Raw genomic sequence first — 15,433 nt, 5'->3', positions numbered from 1 at the left:
CGTAACCGAGTGTCATTACTGCCGACGTGAATTACAATCTTACCAAATTTACGCTTAGCCTTAGCCAGCAATTTCAAATGTCCTTCGATGTCGCCTGCTCTGGCCCCCGGAAGACAATTGACAATGGTTGCTGGTGTCGCTAACTTCACATTTCTCAAAACAGAGTCGCCAATAACCAGAGTTTGATCCTCGGCGAGTGTATCGTCGAGTGGGGAAAAACGGTTAGAGATGTGAACGGGTTGACGGTGTACACGGGGCTTCTGTTTAGGGCTACGCTTCCTCCTCACAGTCACCCAGTCAGCCTGCTTTCCCGACTGCCCGGGATCTGCCAGGGGGGAACTAACGGCGGCTAAGCTACCTTGGTCCGCACCGACTACAGGGGCCTGGCTAGCTGTAGAATTTTCCATGGTGCGGAGCCGAGTCTCCAATTCGCCCAGCCTGGCCTCCAAAGCTACGAATAAGCTGCACTTATTACAAGTACCGTTACTGCTAAAGGAGGCCGAGGAATAACTAAACATTTCACACCCAGAGCAGAAAAGTACGGGAGAGACAGGAGAAGCCGCCATGCTAAATCGGCTAAGAGCTAGTAGCTACGCAACCTAGCGGATTCCTAAAAACACACAAAGTGAATAATGTGTAAATAATTTAGAGGTGATTCAGCAGAAGGAGTGCCCCAATCAAGGCACCAAACAGGCCATGAAGCAGCACAGGCAACGCACGACAACAGCGAACGCACGACAACGGTGCTAAAATAAAATAAAAATCGACTAAACACGCTGTGGAGCAGCACAGATAACGCACGACAACAGTGCTAAAAAAAATAAATAAATAAAAAAGATAAAAACGAAAGCGTTAGCAAGCTAGTTAGCTTGCCAACGCTGATGAAAGTTAGCTGATAAAAGTGCTCCGTCGCGATGTTTCGACCGTTAGAGGTCTTCCTTAGGCGTTGGAGCACAGTAAAAAAGTAAAAAAAAAAAGTAAAAAGGTAAAAAAGTAGAAAAGTAAAAAAGTCTTGAAAAAGACTGTTAATTCAAGTCCAAAGCAGCAGGTAGCAGTCTCTGTGTAAACAGTCCCAACAGAGAGCCAAAATCAGGATCTGAACCTGATACCTACAATGCGCGTGGAATGTCTCAAACCTAAATCTACTTTTAGGCATCTTATATATGCTACTCTGGAACCACCCCTAAACCCAAACAGTTCAACTGTCAACCCCGCTGAGGTCCTTAGACTGGGTCTGATTAACATAACATCACTGTCCTCAAAATCACTATTGATTAATGATTTATTGATCATCACTTAGATATGATTGGGTTATGTGAAACCTGGCTTAAACCTACAGCTGTCCTCCCCTTAAATGAAGCCTGCCCACCAGCATATACATTTAGTCACGTCCCTTGTGATGCGAAGCAAGGCGGGGCTGTTGCTCTTATTTATAAATCTAGGATTAGCTTATTAGCTGTTGGGGGTCACAAATATAACTCGTTTGAGCATCTGATTCTCCGCTCCACTCAGGATATTATGCATTGCCAAGGTCAGAAGAATAAAAATCAGCCATATTACTTTGTCACTGTATATAGGCCTTCTGGTCCATATTCTGAATTCTTAGATGAATTTGGTGCGTTCATCTCTAACTTGTCAACTAGTGCAGATAACATTCTGATCATTGGTGACTTTAACGTTCATATAAATAAGCCTACTGATCCCCTCTGCAAATCATTTATGGAAATTGTGGATGCATTAGGATTGCGGCAGTGCATTCGTGATTTGACGCACATTAGTGGAATTACCCTGGATCTGGTTCTCGCACGTGGTATTTCTGCCATGAATATTGATATCATGCCTCTTACATCAGTGGTCTCGGATCACTCACTTATTAAGTTTACAGTTTCGCTGCCGTGTTTAGTGGAACAACAATCTTATTTATCAGTGCAGCGATGCATCAACTCCTCAACTAAGACTGAACTAGAAGCTAGACTGCCTGATGTCTTAGCCTCACTTTTGACAAATACCCAGTCAGTAGACAGACTTGTGGATAGTTTAAACTCAGTGCTCAAAACGACACGCGACATGATTGCACCACCTGTGTTGAAACCGCGCTCCCCCAAATCGCAGTCACCTTGGTTCAGTGATTACCTGCGTGACCTCAAGCATAAAGCAAGAGGTCTAGAACAGAAATGGCGTCATTCAAAATTAGAAGTATTCCACCTTGCGTGGCGTGATGCTATCTTAGTCTATAAGCATGCATTATTGGCTACAAATCGGACCTATTACTCTGATTTGATCAACAAAAACAAGCATAACTCAAAGTTCTTGTTTGACACGGTGGCAACACTTATTCATGGAAACCACCTGTAGCTCGCTCTCCTTTTACAGCACAAGATTTCCTAGATTACTGTGAGAAGAAAATAGATGACATTAGGTTCAACATATCCCAGCATGCCTTAACCCAGCCACGACACCCTGCTATTGAGGTGGGCGCCACTACTGAGGTATTACCTAGATTTACAGAATTTGATAGTATCTCTCTAGACATGCTGATGAAACTCGTAACGTCAACAAAAAGCACAACCTGTTTATTTGATCCTAAACCAACAAAACTGTTTAAGGACCTGTGGCACACTCTTGGGCTGATTGTGCTGGAAATTATTAATCTTTCTTTAACTTCTGGATCTGTTCCTAAACCTTTCAAATCTGCAGTGATTAAACCATTACTTAAGAAACCTAATCTTGACCCTAGTGTATTGAAAAACTATCGGCCGATATCAAATCTATCATTTTGCTCTAAAATTCTGGAAAAAGTGGTGTCACGACAGCTCGGAGACTATCTTACTGAAAATAATCTCTTTGAGCCACTGCAGTCTACTTTTAGAAAATATCATTCCACAGAGATGGCTCTCACTAAAGTGGTGAATGATCTTCTGCTTACAATGGACTCGGACACCACTACGGTTCTGTTGCTGTTAGATCTCAGTGCTGCATTTGATACAGTGGATCATCATATTCTACTTGATAGGCTGGAAAACCATTTTGGGGTTACTGGGAGTGCCCTTGCATGGCTGACGTCATACTTGACCAGTCGTTCTCACTGTGTTTTGTACAGTAACACTACCTCTAACCTTAGTGACATGAAATTTGGGGTTCCTCAGGGGTCTGTCTTAGGCCCCCTGCTTTTCTCCCTTTATATAGCACCCCTTGGGCACATATTGCGGCGTTTTGGGATTACTTTTCACTGTAGAGAAGCTTGAATCTTCGACTGGACTGGGTTGCTTGATGCAAGGACATTTCGCTTCAAATCGCAGAAGCTTCCTCAGCTAAAATTCTTGCTCTGGTGGTCTGACTTCTGTCTTGACTCTTGTAGAGAAGAATAATCAAGAAGTCACAAAAGCTGGAGTTTTAAACCTAACCAGACCCCTCCTACCGAGAGGCAGACTGCTATAGGCTGGTGACTAAACAATAGCTCTAATTAGCACCTATGGTGCTCTAGTTAACATCCTCCTAATGACAGGACAGCTGTCCCTCTCCTGACGGCTCCCTAACGTGTGGTTAGTGTCTTTAAGGTGGAGATGAACTGCAGACTGAGGTCCGCTGGCACCCTCTCTGCGGTGCTGGTATAGCCTTTTGTGTAAAGGTTGCTTAGTCTCACCTATGTAGTGTTCATTACAGTTTTCCTGACATCTGATAGAATACACTACATTGCTCTGTTTGTAACTAGGGATCCTGTCCTTAGGGTGAACTAATTTCTGTCTCAATGTGTTAACCGGTTTAAAGTAAACTGGGATTTTGTGCTGTCTGAAGATCCTCTGTAGTTTTTCCCCTACTCCTGCTAAATAAGGGAGAGACACTCCTCTTCTTCTTGTCTCCGTCTCCTGTCTGTCTGGTCTCTTTGTTCTCTGGGACTTCTGCACTTTGTCCAGGGACCATCGTGGGTAGCCACATACTGTGAGGGCTTTCCGGACAAGTTGTTGTTCTTTAGCCCTTCCCTCTGCAGTTGTGGGCACCTGTAGGGCTCTGTGTTGAAGCGTCCTGATCACCCCGAGCTTGTGTTCAAGGGGGTGGTTTGAGCTAAAGAGCAGATATTGGTCAGTGTGAGTTGGTTTTCTGTAAACCCCTGTCTGAAGCTGCCTGTTCTCTCCAATCGTAACATCACAGTCCAAGAAGGCTAAATGGTTGTTTCTGGCATCCTCACGTGTGAACTTGACATTGGCGTCCACTGAGTTGATGTGTTCTGTAAAGTCCTCAACTTCCTGTTGCTTGATTTTAACCCATGTGTCATCAACATATCTGAACCAGTGACTGGGAGAGATGCCCGTGAAAGAAGTCAAGGCTGTCTTCTCCACTCGCTCCATGTACAGATTGGCCACACTGGGGGATACTGGAGACCCCATTGCACAGCCATGAATCTGCCTGTAGTAATTCCCCCTAAACAGGAAATACATGGTGTTAAGACAGATCTCCAAGAGCTGGCAGATGTGGTCTGGTGTGAGTTTGGTCCTTTCAAGTAGAGACACATCCTCCAGCAGTCTCTGCCTCACAGCTGAGACAGCCTCAGCGGTGGGGATGCAGGTGAACATTAGAAGGCTTCATTTTAAAATATTAGACCTCCGAAATAATCTTGATAGTCTGCACAAAATGTTAGAAACTTTAGTGGAGGAAGAGGCCCATAATAAGATCACAAAGTTCATAGTTAAAATTCAAATGGCTGAGCATTTAAAAAGTAAGGAGCGGCAAATCAGGAAGTTTCACAACCTTTTAGTGCAGAAAAGGCGTACTTTCAGTGGGAGTATTTTTAAAGATACACCCAGACAAATTAGTGACAACAGGGAAAATTGGGTAAAGAATCGCTCCAACAGGGTTCTTACACAGACAGAAAAGGATGTGCTCGCTAAAGGACTAAATTTCTCAGTGACCCCTAAACATATTCCGACAGTAGATTACATCACTGCAGTAGAGTCAGCCATTAAACATAACAGTTTGTCAGAGTCAGAAGCTGGGGACCTCCGACTAAGAGTCACAGCAGTGCTGAACAGTGCTAAGCCTCCTCCGTCCAACATCACAGGAGAAGAACAGAAAGCTTTGTCAGCACTGCAAAAGGACCAAAGCATCCTTATCCTGCCAGCGGATAAAGGCAGATGCACGGTGGTCCTGAACACATCTGACTACGAGGCCAAGATCAACAACTTGCTCAGTGACTCCAATACATACGAACGTCTGAAGAGAGACCCCACGAGCGGCTATAAGAAGAAAATCATTAGCTACCTCCAAAACCTGGAGAAAGAGGGACTCATCAACAGGCAGACATACTACAGACTGTACCCTGGGGACACCACTCCGTGCATCTATGGACTTCCCAAAATCCACAAACAGGACGTGCCACTCAGGCCTATTGTATGTAGCACAGATTCCATCACGTACAATGTGGCCAAGCACCTCAAGTGGATTTTGGCTCCTCTAGTGGGTAACTCAGAACACCATGTGGAGAACACACAAGATTTTGTGAACAAGATCAAGGATCTGCAGCTTGAGGCAGATGAAACAAATGTGTATTTTGATGTGACTTCGTTGTTCACCTGCATCCCCACCGCTGAGGCTGTCTCAGCTGTGAGGCAGAGACTGCTGGAGGATGTGTCTCTACTTGAAAGGACCAAACTCACACCAGACCACATCTGCCAGCTCTTGGAGATCTGTCTTAACACCACGTATTTCCTGTTTAGGGGGAATTTCTACAGGCAGATTCATGGCTGTGCAATGGGGTCTCCGGTATCCCCCAGTGTGGCCAATCTGTACATGGAGCGAGTGGAGAAGACAGCCATAACTTCTTTCACAGGCATCTCTCCCAGTCACTGGTTCAGATATGTTGATGACACATGGGTTAAAATCAAGCAACAGGAAGTTGAGGACTTTACAGAACACATCAACTCGGTTGACGCCAATGTCAAGTTCACACGTGAGGATGCCAGAAACAACCATTTAGCCTTCTTGGACTGTGATGTTATGATTGGAGAGAACAGGCTGCTCCAGACAGGGGTTTACAGAAAACCAACTCACACTGACCAATATCTGCTCTTTAGCTCAAACCACCCCCTTGAACACAAGCTCGGGGTGATCAGGACGCTTCAACACAGAGCCCTACAGGTGCCCACAACTGCAGAGGGAAGGGCTAAAGAACAACAACTTGTCCGGAAAGCCCTCACAGTATGTGGCTACCCACGATGGTCCCTGGACAAAGTGCAGAAGTCCCAGAGAACAAAGAGACCAGACAGACAGGAGACGGAGACAAGAAGAAGAGGAGTGTCTCTCCCTTATTTAGCAGGAGTAGGGGAAAAACTACAGAGGATCTTCAGACAGCACAAAATCCGAGTTTACTTTAAACCGGTTAACACCTTGAGACAGAAATTAGTTCACCCTAAGGACAGGATCCCTAGTTACAAACAGAGCAATGTAGTGTATTCTATCAGATGTCAGGAAAACTGTAACGAACACTACATAGGTGAGACTAAGCAACCTTTACACAAAAGGATATACCAGCACCGCAGAGAGGGCGCCAGTGGACCTCAGTCTGCAGTTCATCTCCACCTTAAAGACACTAACCACACATTTGAGGACAAGGAAGTTAAAATATTAGCCAGAGAGAAGAAATGGTTTGAGAGAGGGGTCAAGGAGGCATTCTTTGTGAAATGTTTGAAACCTAGCCTTAACCGGGGAGGGGGTCTGAGACACGCTTTATCCCCTGTTTACAATGGGATACTCAGGTCAAAGCAGTTTCAGTCTTTTGTTCATGGTAATGAGTCATTCATGTCATCAGCAGAGTCGTCAAGGGAGCCATCAGGAGAGGGACAGCTGCCCTGTCATTAGGAGGGTGTTAACTAGAGCACAATAGGTGCTAATTAGAGCTACTGTTTAGTCACCAGCCTATAGCAGTCTGCCTCTCGGTAGGAGGGGTCTGGTTAGGTTTAAAACTCCAGCTTTTGTGACTTCTTTATTATTCTTCTCTACAAGAGTCAAGACAGAAGTCAGACCACCAGAGCAAGAATTTTAGCTGAGGAAGCTTCTGCGATTTGAAGCGAAACGTCCTCGCGTCAAGCAACCCAGTCCAGTCGACGATTCAAGCTTCTCTACTATGGAAACCACCTGGACAACTGAGAGCCTACACAGAAACATTACTTTTCACGGCTATGCAGATGATACTCAGTTATATATGCCGATAGCTGCTGGTAAAGTTGTTCACATAAAATCCTTAGAAGATTGCCTTGCAGCAGTGAGAAGTTGGATGTCTAGAAACTTCCTACTTTTAAAATCTGAAAAGACTGAAATGATGGTTCTTGGTCCAGTGAGACATCGGCATAAATTTGACCAGTTAACGCTTAGCCTAGGCTCATGTGTCATACATCACACTGACAACGTGAGGAACCTTGGGGTAATTTTTGATCCTTCGTTGTCCTTTGGCCTCCACATTAGAAATATTACTAGGACTGCTTTCTTCCACCTGCGAAATATAGCGAAGATTCGTCCCATCCTGTCTATGGCTGATGCTGAGACCTGATCCATGCGTTCATCTCTTCCAGATTGGACTACTGCAATGTTCTATTTTCTGGTTTACCACAGTCTAGCATTAGGGCTCTCCAACTGGTTCAAAATGCTGCAGCCAGACTTTTGACATGAAGCAGAAGGTTCGACCACATTACACCCAATATGGCCTATCTTCACTGGCTTCCTGTCCCAGTGAGATCAGATTTTAAGGTTCTGCTACTAACCTATAAAATTATTCATGGACTGGCACCTCCCTACCTAGCTGACCTAATTAAACCTTACATACCTGCCCGGGCTTTACGTTCTCAGGGTGCAGGACTACTTTGTGTCCGTATGGTGAATAAGAAGTCTGCGGGTCACAGAGCTTTCTCTTATCATGCCCCTGTTCTGTGGAATGATCTCCCTGCGTCAATAAAACAATCAGATTCTGTGGAGACTTTCAAGTCCAGACTTAAGACACACTTATTTTCCCTTTCATATGGCTAGCATACTGGTGCAGTTTTGTTTTATGCTTTTTACTCTTTTAATTCATGTTATTAGTAATTGGAGCGGGCCACGGCCTCAACTTCACCTAAATTCTGGGTCTGTTAGTGAAGCTTAGGGCTAGCGGCCAGCGATCACCCTAGTATTTCTTCTGTTTTTCTTGTTGATTAATGCTGGCAAAATACAGTATTTTTTGTCTTTCTGATGCCTGATTCTGTTTTTTCTCTGTATAAGGTGCAGCTCCATCCAGAGATGTGAGTTGTGTTTGTGTTGGCGACCCTCCTGTCCTGTGCACCAACAGCAATTCTTGTATATTCGTCCATGAATTTGTTCTGTGAATTATTTATGTAATTTATTTTTGTAGCATGGCCCAAGCAGAGGGTCACCTCTTTGAGTCTGGTCTGCTTGAGGTTTCTTCCTCAGAGGGAGTTTTTCCTTACCACTGTTGCTCTGGGGGTTGGTTAGGTTAGACCTTACCTGTGTGAAGCGCCTTGAGGCAACTCTGTTGTGATTTGGCTCTATATAAAGGAAGATAAATTGAAAAATTAAAAATTTAGTGCTTGTCTAACTAGCATGTGAAGATTAGATTCGGCAGACTGTGCGAAAGAAACTTTCTGGTTCAACGGGCAGAAAGGTGATTCCCAGCAACACGTAGAATATAAAGAGCGTGGCAAGACACATAGGAAGTCACGGTCATCCACTGCACCCAACTCCATCTCCAGCTGTCTTAACCATGTCTTGCTGCTGGACTCAGATGGTTTATGGGTGAGAGTGAGGTCGACATGATGCGCACCCTTCCTCAATTTAAACTAAGTCAGTGCGCAAGTCATCCTCATCCCACCCTATCTTTACTGACAAAGTCCTGCGGTGACAAGCGAGCTTTGAAATGGCAGGTGTGGGTACACTGCCAACCATAGCCGTGGACCCGCACATAAGCAGATCAGGCCATAGGGTCATTCTTTTCGACAGGAGCAGCAGCGAAGTTCAGCAGCCCCTTGAGTGACTGAGGTCAGGAATGCACTGCTCACCTCCATAATATGAGGAAGGGGATCGAAAAGGTGCCCTAAACACTGCCTGCTCCACCTCTCCCCAGCCAGCAAACCCCGGTTGGCAGGGACCCTATGACAGCAGTCGAAACGCAAAGAAGTTGAGGATTATTCCACTCACCCTTGGTGCTTGGAATGTGCGTAGCCTGCTTGACAGGGCGAATGTGGCGAGACCAGAGAGGAGAACACCTCTGATCATATATGATATGATATACGAGGTCTGTTAGAAAAGCATTTGACCTTTTTATTTTTTTCAAAAACCTGATGGATTTGAATCACTTGTGCTTGCATGAGCCAAACTTGAACCTTCGTGCGCATGTGTGAATTTTTTCACGCCTGTCGATTGCGTCATTATATATATATATATATATATATATATATATATATATATATATATATATATATATATATATATATATATATATATATATATATATATATATATATATATATATATAATTGGAATTAAAAATAGGAGCATCTTATTTACAATATGTGAAGTATTTAGATGTGATAAGGTGACACTCGTGCTGGAATTTATAAACAAGTTGTTATTGCACGTGATTTGTAGACAGATTAGTATTGCACGTGATTTGTGGACATATGATTGTGTGTGGTTTTTTCACAGTGTTATTGTACAGTCTGACAGCAGCAGTGATGAAGGACCTGTGGTATCCTTCCTTCTTGCACTGAGGGTGCCTCAGTCTGTCACTGAAGGAGCTACTCTGCTCCACTACAGTCCAGTGCAGAGGGTGAGGGAAGTTGTCCATGATGGATGTGAACTTGGCTAACACCCTCCTATCATCCACCTCATCCAAAGAGTCCAGAGGACAGCCCAGGACAGAGCTGGACTTCCTGACCAGATTATTCAGTCTCTTTCTCTCCCGCTCTGTGCTGCCCTGGGCCCAACAGATGACAGCATAGAGCAGAGCAGAGGCTACAACAGAGTCAAAGAAAGTCTTAAGCAGAGGCCTGCTCACTCCAAAGGATCTCAGTCTCCTCAGGAGGTGGAGGCAACTCTGACCTTTTTTGTACAGGGCGTCAGTGTTGTAAGTCCAGTCCAGTTTGTTGCTGAGGTGAACACCCAGATATTTAAAAAAGTCCACGGTCTCTATGTCTTCCCACTGGATGTTCACCGGTGAGTGAGGTGGTGGTTTCCTCCTGAAGTCGACCACCATCTCCTTCGTCTTACTGGTGCTGAGACACAAGTGGTTGCGTTCACACCAGTCCACAAAGTCTGTGATGACCGACCGGTACTCCACCTCAGACACATGACCCACAAATCAAATCAAATCAAAACAGTTTTATTTATATAGCACCAAATCACAACAAACAGCTGCCCCAAGGCGCTTTATATTGTAAGGCAAGGCCATACAATAATTGCGGAAAAACCCCAACGGTCAAATGGTGGAGTCATCAGAGAACTTCTGGAGATGGCAGCTGTCTGTGTTGTAGGTGAAGTCCGAGGTGTAAAGGTTGAAGAGGAAAGGCGAGGTGCTGCACCTTACCACCTCAGACTGACAGCTACGCAGCTGCACGTACTGCGGGTGGTCAGTGATGTAGTCGATGGTCCAGGCGGCGAGATGTCCATCCACTCCTGCGTCCTCCAGCTTTCCCTGCAGCAGCGCCGGTCTGATGGTGTTGAAAGTGCTGGAGAAATCAAAGAACATGACTCTCACATCGCTCCCCCCGGTCTCCAGGTGGGTGAGTGCCCGCTGCAGCAGACAGCGTCATCTACCCCACTGTTGGGCCTGTAGGCAAACTGCAGCGGGTCCAGGATGTTGGTCACCATGGTACGGAGGTGGGACAGGACGAGCTGCTCCATGGTCTTCATGAGGTGGGAGGGCAGGGCAACTGGTCTGTAGTGGGCCGGTTCCTTAGCGTGCTGTGTTGTGGGAACTGGGACCACACAGGAGGTCTTCCACAGGGTGGGGACCACCCCCAAGCTGAGGCTCTTGTTAAAGATGTGTCTGAGGACCCCACAGAGCTCATCTGCACAGGTCCTCATCAGCCTCGGGGAGATCCCATCAGGTCTTGCCACTTTCCTCTGCTTCAGCCGCAGGAGTTTAATGTAAATAGTTGTATATAACTTTGTTGTTTGCTACGTTTGTACATATGTTTTTGAAATTTACAATTTATATTGACATTTTAAGTTATAAAACTGTTTTGTTAAACATGTTTGTGGTTTTCACAGTAAGAAAAACAACAACTCTAAGGTCACACATTTGAGGTTGTGCTGAAAAAATTACACCAACCAAGGCAAAGTAAACACTTTTTAAAGGTAAATTATAAAGTTAAAACCAAAAGTAGTCAAAAACAGGCAATTATACCCTGGACCCCAGGAAAGGAAAAATTATTTTATTTTCTTATTTTTTTCATTAAATTATAAGAGTGTTGTGTAGGGACAGTGGACAAGTGGTTACTGCACTTGGTTTCAGTGCAGAAGGTTCCTGGTTCAAATCCCACCCCTGACACATTTCTTCATATACTCTGGAAGGGCATCCGGCGTAAAACTTGTGTCAATTCAACATGCAGATCTAACTTGGATTTGCTGTGGTGACCCCGAGTGAAAACACGGGAGCAGCCGAAAGGTCTTACTTACTATAAGAGTGTTGTGAATGATGAATATTGCTGATTGCTGTGAGGTGATAAAATGTCGACTGGTTTAACTCGATACTAACTCTCTTTGTGAGTGAATCAAGGTAACTGAAATCCAACCTAGAATAGATGTCAGCACCCTTCTCAATCCCATCGGTTGAGGCTAGGGGGCGCTACAGCTACATTCGACTCCGTCTGCTATCTCGATTGAGTTGGTTAAACAAGCCTCAGGACATTTTCCAGCTGTAAACATGTTTGTGAACTCAGCACATGATGAGAAGTTGAGTGAAGTTGAATAAAGTTGCATCAGGCAAAAACAATGACATCATTCTGATGCAACGCCTTCAGCTGGACACCAACAGTCGTGCTGCTCATCGAGCTGATAAAACCAGCTGGTTCACCTGGAAATCTTCACATCAGCAGAGGTAAGACGACACACACACAGACACAGTGCCATGATGTGTGCTGATCTGATGATGTTTTGTCCCACTTTCCTGCCCGACCAGCCACCCAGCTCAGTGATTTCATTTCTTTCCTTTGTGTTTTGTGTCTCAGTGTTTCTTGTCTTTTATATTCATGCAGTCAGGTTGTAGTTTTTTCCAACTTGTGTGAGTTTAAATATTCCACATTTCTTTGTTGCATCACGGTGTGTGTGTTTGGTTCCAGCTCTGTTCTCCTCTCAGTCAAATTTTCTTTCTGTGACTTTCTCCAGGGTCGTCTCCATGGAGAACCAGACTTTCAATGCAGATATGCTGAATATTGAAGGGTTAAAGGTCAGCTCAGAGGCTTCCATTCCTGTCTTCACCTTCCTCCTCCTCACCTACATCTTCATCATGGTGTCCAACATCAGTCTGATCATCCTGATCTCCTTGGAGAAGAGCCTCCATCAGCCCATGTATCTGCTCTTCTGTAATATGATTGTTAACGATATTTTTGAAGCAACAATCATCATTCCACCTTTACTGAGTCAGATTTTTGTTCCCATCATGGATCGTTACATTCACTACGTAAACTGTGTCATTCAGGCCTTTTTTGCTCATTTTCATGCAAGTGCTACTCACACTGTGCTCATGATCATGGCCTTCGATTGATTTGTGGCCATTTGTAAGCCCCTGAGATACTCCATCATCATGACCAACAGGATGGTGGTGAAGCTGTCTGTGTCGGCCTGGATGCTGCCTGTTGCTATGGTATCCATCCTGCTGGGCCTCTCCATCCGTCTGTCACGCTGCAGGCAGGTTATCTTTAACCCGTACTGTGAAAATGCCTCTTTGTTCAAACTGTCATGCGAAAGTGTCCTCATCAATCAAATCTACGGCCTCGGCTACACTGTGGTTCTGCTGGGCTCATCTATCGGCAGCATCACACTCACCTACTTGAAAATCGCAGCAGTGTGTTTAAGCCGGAAGAACAAAGTCCTGAACAGCCGGGCACTACAGACTTGTGCATCTCACCTGACTTTGTATCTCGTCTTGCTGGTGGTGGGTATCGTTAACATTACCCTGCATCGTTTCCCAGACTTATCGGACCAACAGAAGATAGCTACCGTCATGGTACACGTGATCCCTCCTGCTCTTGATCCTGTGATTTATGGGCTGCAAATCCAAGTGGTCAGACAAAAATTAATATCATATTTAAGAGTCCTGAAGGACAACATGTAACATGTAAAACAAAAATGATAAGTTTAATGTGTTTAATGTGATGAAGGCCGAGCCTTTTGTTTAAATTCGTTTATCTTGCTTTTGGTTCAGTGAACGTCTGTCTGTTGGACCTTTAGAGCAAAACTCCAATTGTCAGGTGTTAATTAATTTAAATTTATTTATATAGCATCAAATCACAACACAAGGCATATCACAAAGGTAAACTCTAACCTTACCAATCTCCCTGAGCAAGTATGACGACGAAAGTGGTGGAGAAAAACTCTGTCTTGCGTTTTTTTGACAAAGAAACCTCAAACAGATACCAAAGGATGAGCCACTGCTTTGGACACATGCAAGATAAGCAAAAGCTCCGTGGCCTGCAGACTTCTTTTTATCCTTGGGGACACAGTAATTCTACATCCGGAGAACACAGGACATGGGCCAGTTGATAAGGTTTAATTAGATGTTGAACGATGTTGTTGTATCTGGGCTGTACATCAGACCCAGATCGTATGCTCGGGCAGCAGCCTCTGGTAACAGGGGGGAGCCCGATGAGCAAGACGAACGCTCCACAGAGCAACAAGTTGCTGCTTTTCTGCAAACTAAGGGAATCGATCTGGATATTAACACTATTGAAGCATGTCACCCGTTACCCAGAAAGAATCCAGCAGACAAACCTACAGTCATCATGAGGTTTGTTAACAGGAAAGACAAAACAACTCTGCTATAAACTTAAGGGATCCAATGTTTACTTAAATGAACATCTCATTTAACACAACACAGATACTGTATAGCAACGAAGGCAAGATACTTGAGAAAACAACAAAAAATTCAAAACACACTACACACTGTATTCATCAAATTGAACGGGTCCCCAGAAGAAGCCAAAGTGTTGCTGATCAGAAGCATGGAGGAATTGGAAAAATATGAATAAAACGCGGTAAGTGAAGGCAACCAATTTTTATAATGAGTGAAAAACATACAGAACATTCATCAGTGCTTCTGAACAGTAATAGTATAATTGAGATTATACATGGTTATGAGAATAGGCAGGGGTGGTGGCCAAGTGGTTAGTGCGCTTGGTTTCAGTGCAGAAGGTTCCAGGTTCAAATTAATTAATTAATTACTAATCAATCAATTGATTAATCAATTAATAATTTATTTTATTACTATTATTGATTGATTATTATTAGTATTATTAACATTAATTACTTACGAATTAATTAATTATTATACTATTAATTATTATAAATTATTAATTAATTAAATTAATTATTAATACCACAAAATTCTCAGACATGATTGCGATGCATTGAAGAAATCTGCGACATTGCATTTATGCAAAAAGGTGAGAAAATTAAAAGAGCATACAGGCTACTGCAACAAGTTGCACTTCAAAATTAAAAGAGCATACAGGCTACTGCAACAAGTTGCACTTTGATTGCCATGTTGACAAACACTGAAGATGGCAGTACAGGCAGTTTTTTTTTCCCGTAAGGCAGAGGGATGTCTCAATTCATAGGGCTAGAGGCATATCCCTTCGCCTTACCCCTTGTTTTAAAGGGATAGGCGTAGGGGTAGGGCCAAGGGGAAGGGGTACAAAAGAGAATTGAGATTGGGCCTAAATATAAGAACTATAAAAACAAATTCACAACTATTATGCCAAACTGTAAAAAAAAAAAAATCATACTTTGAAAAAATACTAAACAATAAGAAAAACAAGATAAAGGAAACATGGCTGGCTCACAGATCTGGCAACTTGCTTCAGACAGATTGTTTGCTGTGATGCTCTTCTGGGGCCTGTACTACGAAGCGGGATTACTGGCTTATCAGGGTAACTTCGGGAGTAAGTTGATGACGTGTGGAGTAACTTCCCGGTTAACCCGTACTACAAAGGTGGATAGGTTTTGATCGAGGTATGCTGCCATGGCAATTTACGCTGTGTGCCAAACCTGCTCCGAGCAGGTTATGTTCTCGGTTAGCTTGAGGTTTTCGCTTAACCACTCCCTTTATACGTACCGTCCATCCACCTTCAATCACTCCGAAGACAATGCCGGCCTACCTGGATGATCCGTTTGATATTGGGGCACGGTTTTTAAAGACCGCCAGAATCCGCTGACATACCCGGACGATATTCTC

The 15,433-nt window shown here is 44.1% G+C and overlaps 1 protein-coding gene across 1 annotated transcript; it reads left to right on the top strand.

Annotated features, from left to right (window-relative positions):
* The first annotated feature begins 12,293 nt into the window (after window positions 1–12,293).
* LOC117517456 (olfactory receptor 56A5-like) lies at window positions 12,294–13,315 on the top strand. The gene is made up of 2 exons (XM_034178476.1): window positions 12,294–12,730; window positions 12,860–13,315. Exons 1-2 carry the CDS (start codon window positions 12,377–12,379, stop codon window positions 13,313–13,315), a joined length of 810 nt encoding a protein of 269 aa, XP_034034367.1. The 5' UTR covers window positions 12,294–12,376.
* Window positions 13,316–15,433: the final 2,118 nt, after the last annotated feature.

This window comes from Thalassophryne amazonica, chromosome 9 (assembly GCF_902500255.1).
Source record: "Thalassophryne amazonica chromosome 9, fThaAma1.1, whole genome shotgun sequence".
Lineage (NCBI taxonomy): Eukaryota > Metazoa > Chordata > Actinopteri > Batrachoidiformes > Batrachoididae > Thalassophryne > Thalassophryne amazonica.
Note: the sequence above shows the minus strand (reverse complement) of the source record. Positions and strands in the feature narration are given on the sequence as shown.